Source organism: Mustelus asterias, chromosome 20 (genome assembly GCF_964213995.1).
Source record: "Mustelus asterias chromosome 20, sMusAst1.hap1.1, whole genome shotgun sequence".
Taxonomy (NCBI): Eukaryota; Metazoa; Chordata; class Chondrichthyes; order Carcharhiniformes; family Triakidae; genus Mustelus; species Mustelus asterias.
In genome coordinates, this window is record NC_135820.1 from 2,934,223 (window position 1) to 2,959,102 (window position 24,880).

At 48.8% G+C, this 24,880-nt stretch overlaps 1 protein-coding gene across 1 annotated transcript; it reads left to right on the forward strand.

The window, feature by feature from the left end:
- The first annotated feature begins 4,091 nt into the window (after nt 1-4,091).
- On the forward strand, nt 4,092-21,141 carry LOC144508376 (urokinase plasminogen activator surface receptor-like). Its single transcript, XM_078236240.1, has 5 exons — nt 4,092-4,169; nt 10,937-11,059; nt 12,936-13,073; nt 16,161-16,304; nt 20,524-21,141. Exons 1-5 carry the CDS (start codon nt 4,121-4,123, stop codon nt 20,781-20,783), a joined length of 714 nt encoding a protein of 237 aa, XP_078092366.1. The 5' UTR covers nt 4,092-4,120; the 3' UTR covers nt 20,784-21,141.
- The last annotated feature ends 3,739 nt before the right edge of the window (nt 21,142-24,880 follow it).

The window sequence follows — 24,880 nt, forward strand, 5'->3', positions numbered from 1 at the left end:
ACGGAGTGCTGCACTGTCAGAGGGTCAGTACTGACGGAGTGCTGCACTGTCAGAGGGTCAGTACTGAGGGAGTGCTGCACTGTCAGAGTGTCAGTACTGAGGGAGTGCTGCACTGTCAGAGTGTCAGTACTGAGGGAGTGCTGCACTGACAGAGGGTCAGTACTGAGGGAGTGCTGCACTGTCAGAGGGTCAGTGCTGAGGGAGTGCTGCACTGTCAGAGTGTCAGTACTGACGGAGTGCTGCACTGTCAGAGGGTCAGTACTGAGGGAGTGCTGCACTGTCAGAGGGTCAGTACTGAGGGAGTGCCGCACTGTCAGAGGGTCAGTACTGAGGGAGTGCTGCACTGTCAGAGGGTCGGTACTGAGGGAGTGCTGCACTGTCAGAGGGTCAGTGCTGAGGGAGTGCTGCACTGTCAGAGTGTCAGTACTGACGGAGTGCTGCACTGTCAGAGGGTCAGTACTGACGGAGTGCTGCACTGTCAGAGGGTCAGTACTGAGGGAGTGCTGCACTGTCAGAGTGTCAGTACTGAGGGAGTGCTGCACTGTCAGAGGGTCGGTACTGAGGGAGTGCTGTACTGACAGAGGGTCAGTACTGAGGGAGCGCTGCACTGTCAGAGAGTCAGTACTGAGGGAGTGCTGTACTGACAGAGGGTCAGTACTGAGGGAGTGCTGCACTGTCAGAGGGTCAGTGCTGAGGGAGTGCCGCACTGTCAGAGGGTCAGTACTGAGGGAGTGCTTCACTGTCAGAGGGTCAGTACTGAGGGAGTGGTGCACTGTCAGAGGGTCAGTACTGAGGGAGTGCTGCACTGTCAGAGGGTCAGTGCTGAGGGAGTGCCGCACTGTCAGAGGGTCAGTACTGAGGGAGTGCTTCACTGTCAGAGGGTCAGTACTGAGGGAGTGGTGCACTGTCAGAGGGTCAGTACTGAGGGAGTGCCGCACTGTCAGATGGTCAGTGCTGAGGGAGTGCCGCACTGTCAGAGGGTCAGTGCTGAGGGAGTGCTTCACTGTCAGAGGGTCAGTACTGAGGGAGTGCTTCACTGTCAGAGGGTCAGTACTGAGGGAGTGCTGCACTGTCAGAGGGTCAGTACTGAGGGAGTGCCGCACTGTCAGATGGTCAGTGCTGAGGGAGTGCCGCACTGTCAGAGGGTCAGTGCTGAGGGAGTGCCGCACTGTCAGAGGGTCAGTAATGAGGGAGTGCTGCACTGTCACAGGGTCAGTACTGAGGGAGTGCTGCACTGTTAGTGGGTCAGTACTGAGGGAGTACCGCACTGTCAGAGGGTCAGTACTGAGGGACTGCCGCATTGTCAGATGATCAGTACTGAGGGAGTGCTGCACTGTCGAGGGTCAGTAGTGAGGGAATGTCGCACTGTCAGAGAGTCAGTACTGAGGGAGTGCCGCACTGTCAGAGGGTCAGTACTGTGGGAATGCCGCACTGTCAGAGTCTCAGCACTGATGGTGTGCTGCACTGTCAGAGGGTCAGTACTGAGGGAGTGCTGCACTGTCAGAGGGTCAGTGCTGAGGGAATGTCGCCCTGTCAGAGGGTCAGTACTGTGGGAGCGCTGCACTGTCAGTGGGTCAGTCCTGAGGGAGTGCTGCACTGTCAGATGGTCAGTACTGAGGGAGTGCCACACTGTCAGATGGTCAGTACTGAGGGAGTGCCGCACTGTCAGTGGGTCAGTCCTGAGGGAGTGCCGCACTGTCAGTGGGTCAGTCCTGAGGGAGTGCTGCACTGTCAGAGAGGCAGTACTGAGGGAGTGCCGCACTGTCAGAAGGTCAGTACTGAGGGAATGTCGCCCTGTCAGTGGGTCAGTCCTGAAGGAGTGCTGCACTGTCAGAGGGTCAGTACTGAGGGAATGTTGCCCTGTCAGAGGGTCAGTACTGTGGGAGCGCTGCACTGTCAGTGGGTCAGTCCTGAGGGAGTGCTGCACTGTCAGAGGGTGAGTACTGAGGGAGTGCCACACTGTCAGATGGTCAGTACTGAGGGAGTGCCGCACTGTCAGTGGGTCAGTCCTGAGGGAGTGCTGCACTGTCAGAGGATCAGTACTGAGGGAGTGCCACACTGTCAGATGGTCAGTACTGAGGGAGTGCCGCACTGTCAGAGGGTCAGTACTGAGGGAGTGCCGCTGTGTCAGAGGGTCAGCACTGAGGGAGTGCTGCACTGTAAGAGGGTCAGTACTGAGGGAGTGCTGCACTGTCAGAGGGTCAGTAGTGAGGGAGTGCTGCACTGTAAGAGGGTCAGTACTGAGGGAGTGCCGCACTGTAAGAGGGTCAGTACTGAGGGAGTGCCGCACTGTCAGAGGGTCAGTACTGAGGGAATTCTGCCACTTATGAGAGTGTAATTGCGAACTTAGTCATAAATTAAGAACATTTTGTGCTGTGGTCTCATATCTAGGGGAGCTAAGGAAAGACTGCATCAGCCAGCTCCTTATCAGAGGCAGAGAATGAGAGAGAGTGAGGGAGTGGAGGATCTACGGGTAAACTGACTGAATGACATCTCTTGGCCCAGTTCCCAGCCGAATAATCTACCCTTTCCAATAGCTGGGCTCTTTCTCTGCCTCGGACAATGAAATGGTCGTGAAAGGCACTTCATAGGGGCGGCACGGTAGCACAGTGGTTAGCACTGCTGCTTCACAGCTCCAGGGGCCTGGGTTCGATTCCCAGCTTGGCTTACTGTCTGTGTGGAGTTTGCACATTCTCCTCGTGTCTGCGTGGGTTTCCTCCGCGTGCTCCGGTTTCCTCCCACAGTCCAAAGATGTGCGGGTTAGGTTGATTGACCAGGTTAAAAATTGCCCCTTAGAGTCCTAAGATGCGTAGGTTAGAGGGATTAGCGGGTAAAATATGTGGGGGTAGGGCCTGGGCGGGATTGTGGTTGGTGCAGTCTCGATGGGCCGAATGGCCTCCCTCTGCACTGTTAGGGTTTTTATGATAGGAACATTAGAATTAGGAGCAGAAGTGGGCAAATTCTGCCCTTCGAGCCTGGCCCTGCCATTTAATCAGATCATGGCTGATCTCTCCCTGGTCTCCCGTCCACCTCCCCACCTGTTCCCCACATCCCCTCATCCTTCTTGTTTTATTAGAAATATATCTATCTCTTTCTTGAAACCATTGAACGATTCAGACTCCACCGCACTACGGGGCAGCAAGTTCCACAAATTCTCTACCCTCTGTGAGAAGTATTTTCTCCTCATCTCAGTTTTAAATCTACTGCCTCTCCACCTATATCTGTGACCTCTCATTCTAGGTTGCCCCACAATGGGAAACATTTGGTGGACATTTACTTTATCAGTCCTTTTTAGTATTTTATACACCTCGATCAGGTCTCCTCTCATCCTTCTAATCTCCAGCGAGTCGAAGCCCAAACTGTGCAATCTCTCCTCATACATCAGCCCTTTCATCTCCAGAATCACTCCAAAGGCATGCTGGTTAGGTGCATTGGCCATGCTAAATCCTCCCTCAGTGTACCCAAACAGGCGCCAGAGAGTGGCAACTAGAAATTTTCACAGTCACTTCATTGCAGTGTTAATGTAATCCCAACTTGTGACACTAATAAAGTAAACTTCAATCTGGTGAAGCCCCTCTGAACTGTTTCCAATGCCACCTTCCTCAAATAAGGAGACCAAAACTGGGCACAGCACTCCAGGTATGGTCTCACCAACACTCCATACAATTGCAACAACACTTCTGCACTTTTATACTCCAGTTCTTGTGTAATACGTGCTCATATTCTCCTTTCCTGAGCAGGTTAATGGGCTGTCAGGTAACGAAAGAAGTGCTTCCAACTCTTTAAAAAAAATACATTGATAGAGATAAAGTATAGGTGATGAGTTGATCAGACCACTGGAGATGTGGCGATCACAGTCTCTGAACACCAGTTTCTTTGGGGTGAATTTCCCATTCCCTCCCGCAGCGGGGAATTTACCATTGGAGCCTCGCCAACATCTTCACTTCCTCCAGTGCCTCAATATCTAGCAGGCGGGACAAGCAATGGGGATTTCAATTGGGCTCTCTTTTCATGAGGGTGGTTGTGAAATATTCCCCATGACGTTATCCAGCCTATAAATATCATCGAATGCTTCATTCTGAGCAGCCCTTGGAGTCCAGAGAGAGAGATAAAGAAGAAAATGAAGTTGTTACTTGGAACAGTGCTTCTCGCCGTCTTGCTCACAGAAGGTAGGGTTACTGAGCATTCACAGGGCATTGTCAATCCAGACACAAACTCTCTTCTTATACTTTTCACAAAGACATATCGATTAGTGTGATAACATTGCAAAGAGGAAGGGTCCTGCCTACCATTACAGTGTTGTGTTTGAAACAGACAGCGAGCGTTTAGGGGTTGCAATCTGACAAATATTAGAGCATTTCATTGCAGAAATATTATGACAGCTAGTGTTATATCAGAGAGAGATATTCCCATTGTAGACAGAGGAATGTTTATTACAGAGTGATATGTCCATTGGGGAGAGAGTGTTGATGTCTTTATTACAGAGTGATATCCCCATTGGGGAGAGAGTGTTGATGTGTTTATTACAGAGTGATATCCCCATTGGGGAGTGAGTGTTGATGTGTTTATTACAGAGTGATATCCCCATTGGGGAGTGAGTGTTGGAATGTTTATTACAGAGTGATATCCCCATTGGGGAGAGAGTGTTGATGTGTCTATTACAGAGTGATATCCCCCATTGGGGAGTGAGTGTTGGAGTGTTTATTACAGTGATATCTCCACTGAGGAGTGAGTGTTGGAGTGTTTATTATGAGTGATATCCCCATTGGGGAGTGAGTGTTGGAGTGTTTATTACAGAGTGATATCCTCATTGGGGAGTGAGTGTTTATGTGTTTAGTACAGAGTGATATCCCCATTGGGGAGTGAGTGTTGGAGTGTCTTTTAGAGAGTGATATCCCCATTGGGGAGTGAGTGTTGGAGTGTTTATTACCGAGTGATATCTCCATTGGGGAGTAAGTGTTGCTGTGTTTATTACAGAGTGATATCCCCATTGGGGAGTGATTGATTAGATTAGATTTGATTTGATTTATTATTGTCACATGTGTTAGTACACAGTGAAAAGTATTGTTTCTTGGGCACTATACAGACAAAGCATTCCATTCATAGAGATGGAAAGGTGAGAGTGCAGAATGTAGTGTTACAGTCATAGCTGGGGTGTAGGGAAAGACCAGCTTAATGCAAGGTGGGTCCATTCAAAAGTCTGATGGCAGCAGGGAAGAAGCTGTTCTTGAGTCGGTTGGTCCGTCTCCTCAGACTTTTGTATCTTTTTCCCAATGGAAGAAGGTGGAAGATAGTATCTCCGGGGTGCGTGGGGTCCTTAATTATGCTGGCTCCTTGTCCGAGGCAGCGGGGAGTGTAGACAGTGTCAATGGATGGGAGGCTGGTTTGCGTGATGGACTGGGCTTCATTCACGACACTTTGTAGTTTATTGCGGTCTTGGGCAGAGCAGGAGCCAGACCAAGCTGTGATACATCCAGAAAGAATGCTTTCTGTGGTGCATCTGTAAACGTTGGTGATCGTAATTAGCATGACAAATTTCTTTTGTCTTCTGAGAGAGCAGAGGCGTTGGTGAACTTTCCTAACTATAGCGTCGGCATGGGGGGAACAGGACAGGTTGTTGGTGATCTGGAGACCTAAAAACTTGAAGCTCTTGACCATTTCTACTTCAGCCCCCATTGATGTAGACAGGGGCATGTTCTCCACGATGCTTCCTGAAGTCAATGTCAATCTCCTTCATTTTGTTGATATTGAGAGAGAGATTATTGTCGTTGCACCAGTTCACAGGTATAGGTGGAGAGGCAGTAGATTTAAAACTGAGATGAGGAGAAACTACTTCTCATTCCTGTACTCTGTCTCATCATTGTTTGAAATCGTCAGCAAACTTGAAAATTGAGTTGGAGGAGAATTTGGCCGCATAGGTGTATAAGGAGTATAGTAGGGGGCTGAGGACACAGCCTTGTGGGCCACCGGTGTTGAGGATGATCGTGGAGGAGGTGTTGTTGCCTATCCTTACTGACTGTGGTCTGTGAATTAGGAAGTCGCGGATCCAGTTGCAGAGGGAGGAGCCAAGCTCCAGGCCAGCAGTGCCCCGCAGGAATAATGGTTGGTCGGTGAGTGTTGGTGTGTTTATTGTTTTGAAGTGGAGGTTGATTCCCTCCTCTGAGAACTAACACTGAAACACCCAAAGAGGAGTACCTCGCCCTATTGTCTGTAAAAAGTGTGTGAAGTGGTTTGACCTGCTCTTCAGCAACTTCTAGTGGTTAAATACAAAATAAATCCCTGACACTCACTCTCAAAAATCAACACGTAACAATTTATTTATCGAACTAACAGTGAGCAAATTAACTAAACTATTAACAAACCGAATGAATCCCTTCAACTATTAACTATTCCTGAATAAAACAAGATTCTAATGGTATACTGTTCCAATAAATACAATTCCCACTCATTAAGAAAATAGAATTTAGTCACTCTCTAAATTACAACCAGGTTTTGTGTCCTCTGGAATATTCTGGGTCTTCTCCGCTGATTCTACTGTCTGGAACTTCTTTCTTCTTGGTACCTTTGCAATCTAGATGGTGCTCTGTCTGAGGCATAGATGGAGCTCTGAGAGTCAGCCATTCTCTCTCTCTCTTGAGGGAGAGTTGAGAGCTAAGAGCTGTTAGTTCTGCAGATGGCAGTTGCTCTACGCTCTTTGTTCCGTTTCCCCCTTCTTTTAGACCCGTGATGACATATCAATATTTCCCACAATAGGATTGGTCCTAGGTTGTCAAAAGCATTAGATTTAAAGTGAATAGGTTTCTGGTATCTAAGTGCCTGATTCAAATTGATTGGCTAAATTCAAAACCCTGCTGCCTTGGTAAAACTGCTGCTTGGCCTTTCGATGCAAATGTTTCAGTTTGGGCTCTCTCTGTACTTGCATTCTTAAATTTTTCAGCATAGAGAAAGCACCATCTATTAAATTTTTAAATCAACACGTAATGGTTTCTTACAAATTGTACAATTTTAACAAACACCAAATTCTACGTTCCTACCTCCAAATCTACAATTCCTCTCCCCAACTTCATAACATTGTTTTTGTGATACCACTGTAGGAATGTGCTCCTGAGTTTGTGCCTATGTGAGCGTGCTTCTTCTCACTTACATGTCAGTGTGTGCGTACAATATGCGCATTTGTGTAGACGTGTGTGTACTTGTGTGCAAGAGATGGTGTGTGGATGGGTTTGAGGGCGGCACGGTGGCACAATGCTTAGCACTGCTGCCTCACAGTGCCAGGGAACCGGGTTCAATTCCAGCCTCGGATCACTGTCTGTGCGAAGTTTGCACACTCTCCCTCCGTATCTCCCTCCGGGTGCTCCGGTTTCCTCCCATGGTCCAAAGATGTGCAGGTTAAGGAGATTGGCCATGCTAAATTGACCCTAGTGTCAGGGGGCCCAGCAGGGTAATTATATGGGGTTACAGGAATAGGGCCTGGGTATGTTTGTGGTTGGTGTAGACTCGATGGGCCGAATGGCCTCCTTCTGCGCTGTAGGGATTCAATGATTCTATTTGTAAAACAATGTGTTTAAGGGTTATTTGTGGATTGACATGAACTTTGGTAGGTTTTAATGTAGAATTCTCAGCGAGTGTGGAAAACTTTCACTAAGTTTGCATTCACAATCATATTCACGTCTTCAGTGCTGTTGGGGCATTTCGTTTTGGTATGACCATGCCCTCCTGGGCTCAAAAGAGCGCACAAAACTCTGCCAGAGACAGTGCGTGATTGCAGGTGTACAGCGAAGTTACCATCGAGACCACACATCCAATCAGCTGACTGCTAGGGGGCTGGTGCACAGGTGCCATGGAGACATCCTTTGTTTCGGTATCTTCCTTCAGACTTTCTACAAGTGGGATTATAGCCATTGCGCCACTGGTTTTAACCTCTTGACCATATCCTTGCTCAATGGGCTGAGTGGCCTTGCTCTGTCCTTCTCTTCTCATGCTTTGAAGGGACTGTCAAGTGGGTGATCAGGAGCAGAAACTCTGTTGGGACATAAGAAATCAGGGTAGGCCACACCATTCCAAGAGCTTGCTCCCCTCGATCTGTAAGATGATGGCTGATCCTCTACCAGAACATTGCATTCCTGTTCAGCACGATGCCCTTAGTGCCCAAAATCCTCTCATCAGCACGTCGGAAATGGCGGGAGAAGGCCATTCAGCCCCTCGAGCCTGCTCCTTCAGTCACCTTGGTCACGTGACCTTCATCCTCAGTGCCATTTTCCTGAACCTGTTCGGGTACACTGAGGGAAAATTTAACACCTAACCAGCACGACGTTCAGACTGGGAGGAAACTGGAGCACCCGGAGGAAACCCACGCAGACACAAGGAAAATGTGCAGACTCCGCACAAACAGTGACCCAAGTCAGGAATTGAACCCGGGTCCCTGGCGCCGTGAGGCAGCAGTGCTAACCACTGTGCCACCGTGCCACCCCAACAACAACGCAATCTTGCACAAAACAGTTCCAATTGCCCATCATGATGTTCAGCCTGGGATGACTGTAGGTCGCTTAGGAGTGATCCTTGACTGAGACCTTCCTCCTTTGCTTACCAACGGATAAAACGGATGCTTTCCATTAATATTTATCTTCTGTCTTCTCTCTGCAGTGCTCTCCGTCGATACATAACTTTTGCCTTCCTTCTTGAGTGCCCGCATGCAGGAATTTCCAAGGGTTTACATACACAATACCAGAAGAGCTGATGCCCAATGCTCTTCTGGATGTCGATTGGTTGGGTGCATGATCGGCTGTTGGTTGGCTAGCGTTTTCTAATGGTTTAGCCATCTAAGGGCTTCTTGTAGTCCCATTGTGATGACCTATCTGGCTTCGAATGGTTTGCTGTGATTAACTCTTCATTGTCAATTAATTCAGCCATCTCATTGAGATTAACAAGTGTCAATGTAATGAGCGAATATTGCACCCATCCGGTTTCCACATAACAAACACTGCTTGGAACTCACAGCCTGTCTGTTAACCCTTTCCTTTTGAGATGGGGGGATGATCTATTGTCAAGTATCTACAGCACAGAAGCAGGCCATTCAGCCCAACTGGTCTGTGCCAGTGTTTATGATTTACGTGGGCATCCCCCTACCCACCCGCCCCCCCACTTCATTTCACCTCATCATCATATCCTTCTGTTGCTTTCTTCCACACACATTTCGTAGAATCTGCACAATGCAGAAGGATGCCATTCAGCCCATCGAGCCTGCACCAACAACCCTATCCCTGTCACCCCACTAGTACCCAACTAGTCCCCCTGAGAATAAGGGGCAATTTTTGCATGGCTGCACATCATTGGAATGTGGGAGGAAACCGGAACACCCGGAGCAGACATTGGAAAATGTCCAAACTCCACAGAGATAGTCACCCAAGGCCGGAATCGAACCCGGGTCCCTGGGGCTATGAGACAACAGTGCTAGCCACTGTGCTACCATGCCGCCCTAATATAGGTACGATGTTCAGGGCCAGAATTCTGCCTTGTCGATAGATTATAGAATCCCTACAGTGAGTGAGTGGGTTAGGAGAGTGGGCCAAAATGTGGTAGATAGAGTTTAACATGGATAAATGTGAGGTCATGCATTTTGGTCGGAGAAATGGGAAGGTGACTTATTATCTAAATGGGGAGAGACTTCAGGGTGCTCTGGTGCAGAGGGATCTGGGTGTCCTTGTTCATGAGTCACAGAAAAGTAGCATGCAGGTACAGCAGATAATAAAGAAAGCGAATGGATTGTTGGCATTGATAGCGAAAGGAGTAGAATATAAAGGTAAGGGAGTATTGTTGAAACTATACAAGGCATTGGTGAGGCCGCAGCTGGAGTAATTGCACAGTTTTGGTCCCCGTATTTGAGGAAAGATGTAGTGGTGTTGGAGGCAGTTCAGAGGAGGTTCACTGGATTGATTCCAGAGATGAGGGGTTTGTCGTGTGAAGAGAGATTGAACAGTTTAGGCCGATACTCTCTGGAATTTAGAAGAATGAGGGGAGATCAAATTGAGGTATACAAGATGATAAAAGGTATGGATAAAGTAGACGTGGAGCGGATGCTTCCTCTTGTGGGGCATTCTAGGACGAGAGGTCATAGTCTTAGGATCAGGGGCAGCAAATTTAAAAGCGAGTTGAGGAGAAACTACTTCTCCCCAAGGGTTGTGAATCTGTGGAATTCGCTACCCAAAGTGCAGTGGATGCTGGGACTGTGAGTACATTTAAGGAGGAGTTAGACAGATTTTTAATTGGTAATGGGTTGAAGGGTTATGGGGAGAAGACAGGAAAATGGGCATGAGGAGCATATCAGCCATGATCGAATGGCAGAGCGGACCCGATGGGCTGAATGGCCTAATTCTGCTCCTATATCTTATGAACTTATGAACCCGGGTCCCTGATGCTAAGAGGCGTTTATCCAGCTTCACTCTTTAATACAAAAACCCAGCATTGGAATTGCTCTTTTGAAAGTGTTCGAGAAGTGGTCTAAAGGTTATCACACACCATAATTCCATTGGTCTGAGTACTCTTGCTGTTAAAGGGTTCAGTGGCATCAACTAATTGCCCTATTCACCTGGATGAGTGCTTCTTCATTAACACTCAAGAAAGTCACGCCTGCTACCAACTAGAAGGACAAGAGCAGCAGATACCTGGGAACACCGCCACCTGGAGGTTCCCCTCACCAACCTGACTTGGGAATATATTGTCTATTCCTTCACCGTGGCTGGGTCAAAATCCTGGGACTCCCACCCTAACAGCACTGTGGGTGTACCTACACCTCAGGGACTGCAGTGGGTTCAAGATGGCGGCTCACCATCATCTTCTCAAGGGGCAATTAGGGATGGGCAATAAATACTGGGCTTAGCCAGTGACAGGCATATCAAAATTGAGTTAGAAGTAAACTTTTTGTTCTTTTTTCTCACAGGTTACTCACTGATTTGTCACAGATGTAATAGTCTCACCGGCAACTGTGCATTAAATACCACGACTGAGTGTAACTCGACGCTCCATCAGACATGCCGATCCATCAGCGTCAATGAGTTCACTGGTAAGTATCTGTGTAATCTTCCACTGTGAGACTACAACACAGTAACTTGCATTCATGTGGCGCCTGGAATGGAGTGAAACTTCCCATCGTGCTTCACCGAAGCACGTCCAAATAAAAATCTGACACCCAGTCGGTCATGTGACCAAAGACCCGGTTAAAGAGATGGGTTCAATGAGGGTCTTCAAGGAGGGGGGAGAGAGAGAGAGAGAGGGGTTGGAGAGGTTTAGGGAGGCAATTCCAGAGCATAGGGCTCCCCCAGGCAGCTGAAGGCATGGGCAGCAATGGTGGAGCGATGGGAATTGGGGGATGCTCAAGAGGTCAGAATTGGAGGAGCGCAGCGATCTCAGAGGGCTATAGGGGCTGGAGCAGGTTATAGTGGTAAGGAGGGTTGTGAGGCCTGGCGGAGGTTATGGAGATTGAGATGGTTGTAGGGGCTGGAGGAGGTTACAGAGATAGGGAGGGTTGTAGGGGCTGGAGGAGGTTACAGAGAAAGGTAGGGTTATAGGGGCTGGAGGAGGTTACCAAGATAGGGAGGGTTGTAGGGGGCTGGAGGAGGCCACAGAAATAAGGAGGGCTGTGGCAGCTAGAAAAGGTTACAGAGATGGGGAGTATTGTAGGGACTGGAGGAGGTTACTGAGATAGGAAGGGTTATAGGGGCTGGAGGAGATTGCAGAGATAAGGAGGGTTGAAGAAGCTGGAGGAGGTTACAGAGACAGGGAGTGTTGTAGCGGCTGGAGGAGGTCACAGAGATAGGGAGGGTTGTAGGGGGCTGGAGGAAGTCACAGTGACAGGGAATGTTGTAGGGGCTGGAGGAGGTCACAGGGATAGGGAGGGTTGTAGGGGCTGGAGGAGATCACAGAGATACGGAGGGTTGTAGGGGCTGAAGGAGGTTACAGAGATAGGGAGAGTTGTAGGGGCTGGAGGAGGTTACAGAGACAGAGAGCGGTGTAGGGCTGGAGGAGGTTACAGAGATAGGGAGGGTTGTAGGGGCTGGGGGAGGTTACAGAGATAGGGAGTGTTGTAGGGCTGGAGGAGGTTACAGAGATAGGGAGAGTTGTAGGGGCTGAAGGAGGTTACAGAGATAGGGAGAGTTGTAGGGGCTGGAGGAGGTTACAGAGATAGGGAAAGTTGTAGGGGCTGGAGGAGGTTACAGAGATAGGGAGAGTTGTAGGGGCTGGAGGAGGTTACAGAGATAGGGAGAGCTGTAGGGGCTGGAGGAGGTTACAGAGATAGGGAGAGTTGTAGGGGCTGAAGGAGGTTACAGAGATAGGGAGAGTTGTCGGGGCTGGAGGAGGTTACAGAGATAGGGAGAGTTGTAGGGGCTGGAGGAGGTTACAGAGATAGGGAGAGTTGTAGGGGCTGGAGGAGGTTACAGAGATAGGGAGAGTTGTAGGGGCTGGAGGAGGTTACAGAGATAGGGAGGGTTATAGGGGCTGGAGGAGGTTACAGAGATAGGGAGCGTTGTAGGGGCTAGGGAAAGGGACAGATATAGGGAATGTTACAGGGACTGGAGAAGAAATGTTATGAACTACAGAGGAACAGAAATGTTCAGTGCCAATATTCAGAATCATTCAAACCAGTGGTCAGGAAGAAGAGACAAATAAAATGTTCAGAGAATGCCGGCCTCTGTCTCAGGAGGACTGGAATATAAACGGGCGGCAGCTAAATTCCAACTTTCCAGAATTTGTGTTAGATCCCGCCTGGAGTAAGCGTGTTCACTCCTCGATACTCCATCATGGGAAGGATACATTGGCCTGGGCGGTTGTGCAGTGAATCTTCACCAGAGTAAAACCAAGGGTCCATTGATGTGGACAGGCTGTGCAGAGTGGCTCGGAATCATTCCACTGACATATTGTGATGTTATTTGTTCCGTTAGTTGGACTACACAGCAATTATCTCCTGAGTGGCTGTGGACACTGTTTTGGCCTCATCACCTTCAACACCGGGATTTTGTCCAGATATCTGCACACCAGTTGTTGTAGCTCCAATCTCTGCAACGATGATGTTGAACCAGGTAGGACATTGCAATGCAGCAATACTGGGAGGATGAAGGGCATGGGACGGAGGGAGGGGGATGGAGGGGGGTGAGAGGAAGTCCGGTTCACCATTCTATATCACACTTCTTGGCCAGAGGACCAATTGCAACATCTGTGGGGTAGGGCAACCCAGGGAGCCTGGGCTGTAGCAGGAGAGGAAAGAATAGAAAGGATTAAGAAGACAACCTGACTGTAGTATCCACACTCACTGCAGGCTGACACATGACAAATTACAAATAACTACATCCCAGGAAGCACTGGACAGTCACACCCCAGGTGAGATCTTTCCAAGGCTACAGCAACAATAAGAGAATCAATGCCACTTATCGAGACTCCACAATGGCTCGAGGAGCCATTGTACCTCTGGAAAACTTCTCAAGTACCAGGGAAATTGGGACAATTAACACACCATTGAAATCAGCTTGATAACTACAGTGCTTTGATCTTACAAACAGGTACACAGGATATGTTCAGAAAATGATTAAAGATAAAGCACACAGGACAATGGATCAGCATAAAGTGAACAAAACAGAACTTGAACAAATTTAAAGTAACAATATGATGGCCTAATTGAAATGCAGCGCTTTGTAATGCGTAAACGTATAAGAATGTGTAAGCACCTATGACGGGTGGAGTAGCTCAGGAGCAAGCTGGAATTACAGCTCCAAGTACTGCTCTCCATCATGCATGTTGAATAAAGCCATTTTTGTTGAAGTTCTATACAGTCTCGGAAGACTTAGTTCATTCATTCCTCCCAATAACCTGGAATCCCAAAGTTCAAGAAGGAAGTTTCTTTGATACCTCAAGGTGCCCTGCATTACGCCCAATTCTTTGGAACTGTTGTAGGAACCAGAGCAGTTTGTATTATGCACACCAACCTCCCATAGACTGCAATAGGAGAATGACTGCCCGGGATTTATTGATGTTTAGGATGATGTTGGGGGATAAGCATTGGCAGCAGGAGGGAGTCTCCTGTCAAAAAATTGGCCTTAACCTGTTGAAAATTGAGAAACATAAGGACCCTGAGTTTAGCATTCCACTTTGAAAAGCAGCACTGGGTACAGCACTGGGATATCACCCTGATTTCATGGCGGAGCCTTCAAGAGTGAGATTTGACCTTTCCAATTTTTCTTCTTTATTTGTTCATGGGACGTGGGCATTGCTGGCGAGGCCAGCAATTATTGTCCATCCCTGGTGGCACTTAAGAGTCAACCACATTGCTGTGGCTCCGGAGTCACATGTAGGTCAGGCCGGATAAGGATAGATCTCCTTCCCGAAAGGCCATCAGTGAACCAGATGAGTTTTCCCGACAATCGACAATGATTCCATGGTCATCAGCAGATTCTTAATTCCAGATATTTTTTATTGAATTCAAATTCCACCAGTTGCCGTGGCGGGATTCGAACCCAGAACATTATCCTGGGTCTCTGGATTACTAGTCCAGTGACAATACCACTATGCCACTGCCGCCCCTAAAAAGACTATATGTGACCCCACCTCCCCAAGCCACTTAATTTCGAGTGATTTAATTCCCTCACACAACAAAAATGTTCACTGTGCTCCAATCTGTTCTTTGTACCCCTGAACTGATAGAGGCCATTCGGCCCATTGCCTCAGTACTGGCTCTCTGCGCAAGCGGGTTAGCTAGTCCCACTCCCCTCCCTGCCGTTTCCATGTGGTCCTGCATATCGTTTCTCGTCAGATAGTGATTCCCTTTCGAGGGTCAAGGTTGAATCAGCCTCCAACACATCCCAGGTCGTGCGTTCCAGATCCTAACCACTGATTAGATTAGATTTGATTTGATTTATTCTTGTCACATGTTTAAGTATACAGGGGAAAGTATTGTTTCTTGCACGCTATACAGACAAAGCATATCGTTCATAGAGAAGGAAAGGAAAGAGTGCAGAATGTAGTGTTACAGTCATAGCTAGGGTGTAGAGAAAGATCAACTTAGTGCGAGGTACGTCCATTCAAAGTCTGATGGCAGCAGGGAAGAAACTGTTCTGGAGCCGGTTGGTCCGTGACTTTTGTATCTTTTACCTGAAGGAAGAAGATGGAAGAGAGAATGTCTGGGGTGCGTGGGGTCCTTAATAATGCTGGCTACTTTTTCGAGGCAGTGGGAAGTGCAGACAGAGTCAATGGATGGGAGGCTGGTTTGCGTGATGGATTGGGCTTCATTCACCACCCTTTGTAGTTCCTTGCGGTTTTGGGCAGAGCAGGAGCCATAGCAAGCTGTGATACAACCAGAAAGAATGTTTTCTATGGTGCACCTATAGAAGTCCGTGAGAGTTATAGCAGACATGCCAAATTTCCTTAGCCTCCTGAGAAAGTAGAGGCGTTGGTGGGCTTTCTTAACTATAGCGGTATTGGGGGACCAGGACAGGTTGTTGGTGATCTGGACACCTAAAAGCTCGAAGGTCTCGACGATTTCTACTTTGTCCCCACAGGGGCATGTTCTTCACTGGCTGCATGAAAAAGTTTTTTCCTCATGTCATAGAATCCCTACAGTACATGAGGAGGCCATTTGGCCCATCGGGCCTGCACCAACTCATAATCCCACCCAGGCCCTATTCCCGTAACCCCTCATATTTACTCTGCTAATCCCCCAGGGTTAATTTAACATGGCCAATCAACCTAACCTGCACGTCTTTGGACTGTGGGAGGAAACTGGAGCATTCAGAGGAAACCCACGCAGACACGGGGAGAATGTGCAGACTCCGCACAGACAGTGACCCAAGCTGGGAATTGAACCTGGGTCCCTGGCACTGTGAGGCAGCAGTGCTAACCACTGTGCCGCTGTGCCACCATGTCACTGTTGTTCCTTTCGCGAATGTCCTTGAATCAGCTGTCTTCTGGTTCCTGATCTTTCTGCCAATGGGAACAGTCTCTCCAAATCTCCTCTGTGAGCGCCCTCATGATTTTGAACACCTCTATCAAACCTCCTGTCCGCCCTCTCCATGTAACTGGGACCCTGTTAATGAGCATTGAGTCCTGTATATTTTCAGGCAGAGTGTTTGGAATTGAGCAGAATGCGACTGGTTAACCTTGTCTATTTGCATTCCAAGATGTGGAAAACAGCACGCTGAATGGCCTGGAATGTCACGGGTGTTTCGCTATTACGGAGGCTGGGTGCTCGGCTTTGAAAGTTAAGGTGAAATGCAAAGGACAACAAGATCGCTGTGTCCACACTTCAGGCCAACTGACAGGGTGTAAGTCCAATTCTTTACACATACTGAGCAATGTAAAAACTCAGAGAAAAACTGAATCACATGCACTGGCCATTCAGCCCACCCACTCCATGCTGCTGTCAATGCTCCACACACACCTCCTCCATCCTTCTCCACCACCCCCCCCCCACCCTGACTTATCATCCCACCCGCATCATCATATCCTTCTTTCATTCCTTTCTCCCTCGCTTTTATCCCTTTAAATACATCAATACTATTCCACCTGAACCACTCCCTCTGGGAGTGAGTCCCACATTCTCCCATTCCCCCTGGGAACGAGTCCCACATTCTCCCCACTCCCTGTGGGAGCGAGTGCTACATTCTCCCCACTCCCTGTGGGAGCGAGTCCCACATTCTCCCCACTACCTATGGGAATGAGTTCCACATTCTCCCCACTACCTGTGGGAGCGAATCCCACATTCTCCCCACTGCTTGTGGAAGTGAGTCCCACATTCTCCCATTCCCCTCTGGGAGTGAGTCCCACATTCTCCCATTCCCCCTGGGAGCAAGTCCCACATTCTCCCCACTCCCTGTGGGAGCGAGTGCTACACTCTCCCCACTCCCTGTGGGAGTGAGTCCCACATTCTCCCCACTCCCTGTGGGAGCGAGTGCTACATTCCCCCCACTACCTGTGGGAGCGAATCCCACATTCTCCCCACTGCTTGTGGAAGCGAGTCCCACATTCTCCCCACTCCCTGTGGAAGTGAGTTCCACATTCTCCCGACTCGCCGTGGGAGCGAATCCCACCTTCTCCCCACTTCCCGTGGGTGAGTCCGACATTCTTCCCACTCCCCGTGGGTGCGAGTCTCACATTCTCCCCACTCCCTGAGGAAGCGAGTTTCACATTTTCCCGCTCCCTGTGGGAGCGAGTTCCACATTCCCCCCAATCCCCGTGGGAGCGAGTCCCACATTCTCCCCACTCCCTGCGGGAGTGAGTCCCACATTCTTCCCACTCGATGTGGGATGAGTTTCACATTCTCCCCAATCCCTGTGGAAGCAAGTCCCACATTCTCCCCAATCCCTGTGGGAGTGAGTCCCACATTCTCCCCAATCCCTGTGGGAGCGAGTCCCACATTCTCCCCCCTCCCTGTGAGAAGATGTTTCAGTAAAAACAGTCGTCGTGAATCTCTTGTCTTGAAAAGAAAAGACTAAGAGGTGACATGATAGATGTCTTTGTGAAGGGGATTTTGATAAGGTAGACTTAGAGATGTTTCCACTTGTGAGGGAGAGGACAGTCAGCGGCCATGATTATTAGATAATCACTAATATTCCACTGGGGGATTCCAGAGAAACAGCTTTACCCAGAGAGAGTTGAGACTGTGGAACCTGCTCCCACAGGGATAGGTTCAGGTGCAGGGTATGGATACAGGGAAGTTGGATGAACAAATGAGGAAGAAAGGGATTGGAGGAGGCCTGTATGGAGCAGAAAACAAGTATGGAGCTGATGGGCCGAATGGTACATGCTGTGGATGGTCTGACTGACACAAGATGTTGTCTAGAAAATTGAAGCTATGAGGGAAGGATTGGATAGACGGGGGTTGTTCCCTTTGGAGCAGAGAGGAGATCTGATTGAAATGGACAAAATTGTGAGAGGCTGGGATAGAATGGGTGGGAAGCAGTGGGGCCAATGACTTGGATTTAATTATGGAATCCCTACAGTGCAAAAGGAGGCCATTCAGCCCAGCGTGTCCACGCTAACTCTCGGAAGAGCATCGTACCAAGGCCCATCCTCTCTCATCACTGACCCTCTGACAGTGCGGCACTCCCTCATCACTGACAATCCGACAGTGCGGCACTCCCTCATCACTGACAATCCGACAGTGCAGCGCTCCCTCAGCACTGACCCCCTGACAGTGCAGCACTCCCTCATCACTGACCCTCTGACAGTGCAGCACTCCCTCAGTACTGACCTTCTGACAGTGCAGCACTCCCTCAGCACTGACCTTCTGACAGTGCAGCACTCCCTCAGCACTGACCCTCTGACAGTGCAGCACTCCCTCAGTACTGACCCTCTGACAGTACGGCACTCCCTCAGTACTGACCATCTGACAGTGCAGCACTCCCTCAGCACTGACCCTCTGACAGTGCAACGCTCCCTCAGCACTGACCCTCTGACAGTGCAGCACTCCCTCAGTACTGACCGTCTGACAGTGCAGTGCTCCGTCAGCACTGACCCTCTGACAGTGCAGCACTCCCTCATCACTGACAATCCGACAGTGCAGCACTCCCTCAGCACTGACCCTCTGACAGTGCAGCACTCCCTCAGTACTGACCCTCTGACAGTGCAGCACTCCCTCAGTACTGACCCTCTGACAGTGCAGCGCTCCCTCAGTACTGACCCTCTGATAGTGCAACACTCCCTCTGTACTGACCCTCTGACAGTGCAGCACTCCCTCTGTACTGACCCTCTGACAGTGCAGCACTCCCTCAGTACTGACCCTCTGACAGTGCGGCACTCCCTCAGTACTGACCCTCTGACAGTGCAGCACTCCCTCAGTACTGATCATCTGACAGTGCAGCACTCCCTCAGTACTGACCCTCTGACAGTGCAGCACTCCCTCAGTACTGACCCTCTGACAGTGCGGCACTCCTTCAGTACTGACCCTCTGACAGTGCAGCGCTCCCTCAGTACTGACCCTCTGATAGTGCAGCACTCCCTCAGTACTGACCCTCTGACAGTGCAGCACTCCCTCAGCACTGACCCTCTGACAGTGCAGCACTCCCTCAGTACTGATCATCTGACAGTGCAGCACTCCCTCAGTACTGACCCTCTGACAGTGCAGCACTCCCTCAGTACTGACCCTCTGACAGTACGGCACTCCCTCAGTACTGACCCTCTGACAGTGCAGCACTCCCTCAGTACTGACCCTCTGACAGTGCAGCACTCCCTCAGTACTGACCCTCTGACAGTGCAGCACTCCCTCAGTACTGACCCTCTGACAGTGCAGCACTCCCTCAGTACTGACTCTCTGACACTGAACCAGTGACACTTAGAGGCAAGTTGATCCTGCCAAACGATACCAAGATAGAACTGGGTCTGAGCGATTGGGTGCGAGGTTCAAGGAGGTGAGACCCTGAATAGCAAACAAAGAGACGTCAAAGAGATGCGTTGATTGATGGATCTAACAGGTGGAGATTAAGAGAAGTCAAGTGGTGGAGAGTTTTAAGGACGGGACACAGGTTGGCAGTTACAGGCCTGGCAGAGATTGCTGAGGCAAAGGAGTTGGAACAGTCGGACAGAAATGAATTACAAACCTCCATCAGTCCTACTTGCTTCGTTCTGGACACCAGCCTTAGTGTGGTGAACCATAGATGGTTACCACTATGGGTACTTGTACATATGTTACTCTTGTTACTGTTGGTGTTAGGGTTGGGGTGTTCCACCTGTTAGCATTGTTTATGTGGTACACTCCATTTGGCTCCGCCTTCTTACAGGAGTATAAAGGTCACTGCTACTTCCTAGCAGCCCTTAGTCTGGGATAGTATTGTTAAGCAGTGTGCTCTATTCTTGTTGTGAATAAAAGCCTTTATTCCCGGGTACGTCCTCGCCTCCCGTGTGAATCAATCGCGCATCACTTAGGAAGGACATTGCCCTTGAAGGGGAGCAGAGTAGATTCACCAGAATGTTCCCCATGGCCTGAAACAGTTAAATTATGAGGATAGCTTACGCAGACTCCGTTTGTATTCCCTCGAGACATTTAAGAGGGATCATCGACAGTAGGCTGTCAAGAAGGATTCAATAGCATTGATAGATTGACTCTGCTTCCCCTGGTGGGGCCACACCGAGAATAACAGGACTAAGCCTTAACATTTGAGCAGGAGGTGATGTTTTGAAGCACCCCTCTGGACAATGGTGAGTGAACATCAGGAACTCCCTCCCTCAACAAAATGCTGTCAGATTTGGAGGGGGTCAACTGAAAAGGTCAAAACTGAGTTGGCTAGACATCTGTTAGTAAAGGGGAGTAAAGGTTGTAGACCCAGGATGGGTGGATGTTGTTAAGGGATAGATGGACCATAATCTAGGTTGAATTATAGAATGGGCTGGATGGGCTGAATGGCCTGACTCTGTGAGGCGGGCTGGGTGGTTCACAGGATGGGGAAGTTTAAAGCACATGGGTGAGAGATGGGATGCTGGGACCTGGATGAAATGTAATTGAATTGGAAGGTATGTAACAGATTGCTGTCCCTTTCCAACACACAGCGGATCCTTCAACGTACGTGATGAAAGGCTGTGTTTCCGACTTCGTCTGTCAGGATGCCAATAATGGACTTGGAGTTTTTGGGATTAATCCGAACAACGCGTTCTACTGCTGCAAGGACAACATGTGCAACCTGGAGTCCCGCAACTTCACCAGATCCACCACTCCGAGTCCCACAACCACTCCCAACTCTGGACCAACCCACCTCAATGCCTCCATTGGCACCGCACTCTTCCTGGTTTTCCTTAACCTGGTGATCTGAACACAATGCTTCATTCTTCAACACTCTTCGACTGGATGCAGCCTCTTGGAGATGGAGCGAGGGTTCCTGAGAGGGAGGGAGAGTCCCAACATGTACAGAATGGTCACAACTCTCTGTCCAACAGTTTTATCAATTCTCTCTATATCCTGCAGAGTGGAATTCTCCAGCCCATTCCCGCTCAAACTGGGTGCTATTGTAGCTGTGGTGTTAACGGGTGTCTGTTCAACAATGGCTGTATTTGTCTAATGTTTGATCTCAGTTCTAGTCAGAGGACATTTGGCCCATCGTGTCTGTTTCAGATCTTTCGTATATCAATCCCAAATTAATCCGACTGTCCCACTCTCTCCCCATAGCCCTGTATCAATCACCAAACTAATCCCACCACCCTGCACTCTCTCCATAGCCCTGTATCAATCACCAAACTAATCCCACTGCCCCACTCTCTCCCCATAGCCCTGTATCAATCCCAAACTAATCCCGCTGCCCCACTCTCTCCCCATAGCCCTGTATCAATCCCAAACTAATCTCACTGCCCCCACTCTCTCCCCATAGCCCAGTATCAATCCCAAACTAATCCCACTGCCCCACTCTCTCGCCATAGCCCTGTATCAATCCCAAACTAATATCCTACTGATGTCCTTCTCTCTCTTAACAAAGGGGAAATATATTAAATGCCGGACTATAGGAAGCCACTGTTGAATCATTTGTACCTCAGCCATACTCTGCCTGTAATAGAAAATGTTCCCTGCTGCTGGTAATTTAACATAATTTCAACTCTTTAAATAACCCAACATTTCACTCATTCCTTCAATACATAATTGACTGTAAATGTGAAATTGAATAGAGTCACAACTCGCTCCATCTCCCTCCATATGACTGAACTCTCTCATACCTCCCTCTGTCTCTCTCTGTATCTCGACACTCTAAGCCCCTTCTTCAGGTGAGTGGGAATTCTGTTCACAAACAGAACTTATAAAGACACAGACTCAATTTACATGAATAATGGTTGGAATGCGAATACTTTCAACTAATACGGGCATTCGGCCTCTGATATTCGGGTAAGCGTTCTCCAAGGCGGCCTTCGCGACACACGACAGCGCAGAGTCGCTGAGCAGAAACTGATAGCCAAGTTCCGCACACACAAGGACGGCCTCAACCGGGATATTGGGTTTATGTCACACTATTTGTAACTCCCACAGTTGCGTGGACCTGCAGAGTTTCACTGGCTGTCTTGTCTGGAGACAATACACATCTTTTTAGCCTGTCTTGATGCTCTCTCCACTCCCATTGTTTTGTTTCTTAAAGACTGGATTAGTTGAAAGTATTCGCATTCCAACCATTATTCATGTAAATTGAGTCTGTGTCTTTATAAGTTCTGTTTGTGAACAGAATTCCCACTCACCTGAAGAAGGGGCTTAGAGCCTCGAAAGCTTGTGTGGCTTTTGCTACCAAATAAACCTGTTGGACTTTAACCTGGTGTTGTTAAACTTCTTACTGTGTTTACCCCAGTCCAACGCCGGCATCTCCACATCATCTCGACACTCAGTCACATCTCCCTCTGTCTCGCTCTGTATCTCGATACTCAGTCACATCTCCCTCTGTCTCTCTCCCTGGGTGGGATTTTCCAGCCGCCCCATCCTGAAACCGGGAAATCCTACCCGAGTTCAACGCATCTTCCCATGACCCACCCCTCACCTGCTCCGATTCCCGTGGCGGGTGGGACGGTAGAAGTTCCCCCTCTATCTCTATGCTCAGTCACATCTCCCTCTATCTCTCTCTCTCTCCCTCTGGGTGGGACTAAACGGCCTCGGTCGCCGTGAAACCGGAATATCCTGTCCAAGGTCAACTTGCCTTTCCATGACCTCCCCCTCACATGCTCCGATTCCATAGCGAGTGGGGCAGTAGAATTCCGGGGTGTATCTCTATATTCAGTCACATTTCCCTCTCTTTCCCTCTGCTGGTGTCTTTCTGTACCACTGGGCAAGTTCACTGTGTTTGAACGTCTCCAGCACATCTGTGCCGGCGAGAGGAGAGGGTTCAGCTTCAGAGAGTAACTCTGGGTGAAGTGTTCCTCCACTTGGTGGATTTCCAAGGGTTTTTTTTATATTGGTGAATTTGATTCAAGGTAAAGGGTCAGGATGTATTTTGGGGATATGTTCTGAGGGGTGTCACAGTTAGGGGTATAACAGGCGACCATTATGACAGGTACAGGGGATCATTCCCATTTTCACAATGTCCCCCCAGCATTATCATCGCTCCGAGTTTTTAGTTAATCTTCCGGAACATTCCAACTGACGGTTCTGGCTGTGGAGAGAAGCAGGAAAGCAGACACAAGATGAAGTGGATGTAATCTTAACGCAGATGCTGTTTGGACGTAGGTGGGACACGCAATTTGGACCAAATGGGACCAATTTGTCCCTGAAAACGGGGATGGGGGGAGGGGGCGAAGGAGTAAAGTAAGGACACTCAGTTCAAGGAATATCTTTGACGTTGAACTTTTGTCTCATTATTAAGTGATAGATAGAGTCAGCAGTCTGACAGCAACTTGCTGAGTCACAGGAAACTAGCATGCAGGTACAGCAGATAATAGAGAAAGCGAATGGAATGATGGCATTGATAGCTAAAGGAATAGAATATAAAGGTCAGGGAGTATTGTTGAAACTATACAAGGCATTGGTGAGGCCGCAGCTGGAGTATTGTGCGCAGTTTTGGTCCCCGTATTTGAGGAAAGATGTTGTGGCCCTGGAGGCAGTTCAGAGGAGGTTCACTGGATTGATTCCAGAGATGAGGGGTTTGTCGTATGAAGAGAGATTGAACAGTTTAGGCCGATACTCTCTGGAGTTTAGAAGAATGAGGTGAGATCAAATTGAGGTATACAAGATGATGATAAGAGGTATGGATAAAGTAGACGTGGAGCGGATGCTTCCGCTGGTGGGGCATTGTAGGACGAGAGGTCATAGTCTTAGGCTAAGGGGTAGTAAAGTTTAAACAGAGTTGAGGAGAAACTACTTCTCCCAAAGGGTTGTGAATCTGTGGAATTCGCTACCCCAAAGTGCGGTGGATGCTGGGACAGTGAGTAAATTTAAGGAGGAGTTAGACAGATTTTTAATTGGTAATGGGTTGAAGGGTTATGGGGAGAAGGCAGGAAAATGGGGATGAGGAGCATATCAGCCAAATGGCAGAGCGGACCCGATGGGCTGAATGGCCTAATTCTGCTCCTATATCTTATGAACGTATGAACTGTGAGAGTTACTGCACAGGCTCCATAAGGATTTACACTGAAATTCTGAGTATAGGCATTGGTGATGCATATTCAAATGTTTTAATTTCCGAATCACTTCTAAACTAAATAATAAACTGAAACGATCTTTAAAAACTGCAAGTTTCTGCCTACCATTTGTGTCAGATGACTTCTTGTTAATCTCCATGAAATTAAGAAATTAGAATTACATTTTGACTGGAACTGGAGTCCAATGTACGAGTGTTACTGATTAATCCAATGGGGCATTCAGTAGAAACCCCTTTATGGGCGGCACGGTAGCACAGTGGTTAGCGCTGCAGCTTCACAGCTCCAGGGTCCCAGGTTCGATTCCCGGCTCGGGTCACTGTCTGTGTGGAGTTTGCACATTCTCCTCGTGTCTGCGTGGGTTTTCTCCGGGTGCTCCGGTTTCCTCCCACAGTCCAAAGATGTGCGGGTTAGGTTGATTGGCCAGGTTAAAAATTGCCCCTTAAGAGTCCTGGGATGCGTAGGTTAGAGGGATTAGCGGGTAAATATGTGGGGGTAGGGCCTGGGTGGGATTGTGGTCGGTGCAGACTCGATGGGCCGAATGGCCTCCTTCCGCACTGTAGGGTTTCTATGATTCTATGATTCTATGATTATCCAGAATGTACAACTCGCTCCCACCGGGAGTGGCTGAGGGGAGGATGTATGGATACATTTAAAGTAAGCTGGACAAACACATGAGGGAGAAAGGAATAGAAGGCTATGGTGATGGGGTTATAATAACTCCAGGAGTTGGCTCGAAAGGAAAAGTGCTTTATTGCATCAAATAAAGTAAAGCAAAACCACAAGCCTGTGGTGAATAGAAACAGGTCCC

What these genes read in the sequence shown, in the direction of transcription:
- LOC144508376 (XM_078236240.1), top strand. Translation starts at nt 4,121, where the DNA reads ATGAAGTTGTTACTTGGAACAGTGCTTCTCGCCGTCTTGCTCACAGAA. An exon ending in CGCCGTCTTGCTCACAGAAG is followed by an intron (nt 4,170 to 10,936) that starts GTAGGGTTACTG and finishes TTTTTCTCACAG; the next exon opens with GTTACTCACTGATTTGTCAC. An exon ending in CAGCGTCAATGAGTTCACTG is followed by an intron (nt 11,060 to 12,935) that starts GTAAGTATCTGT and finishes TTGTTCCGTTAG; the next exon opens with TTGGACTACACAGCAATTAT.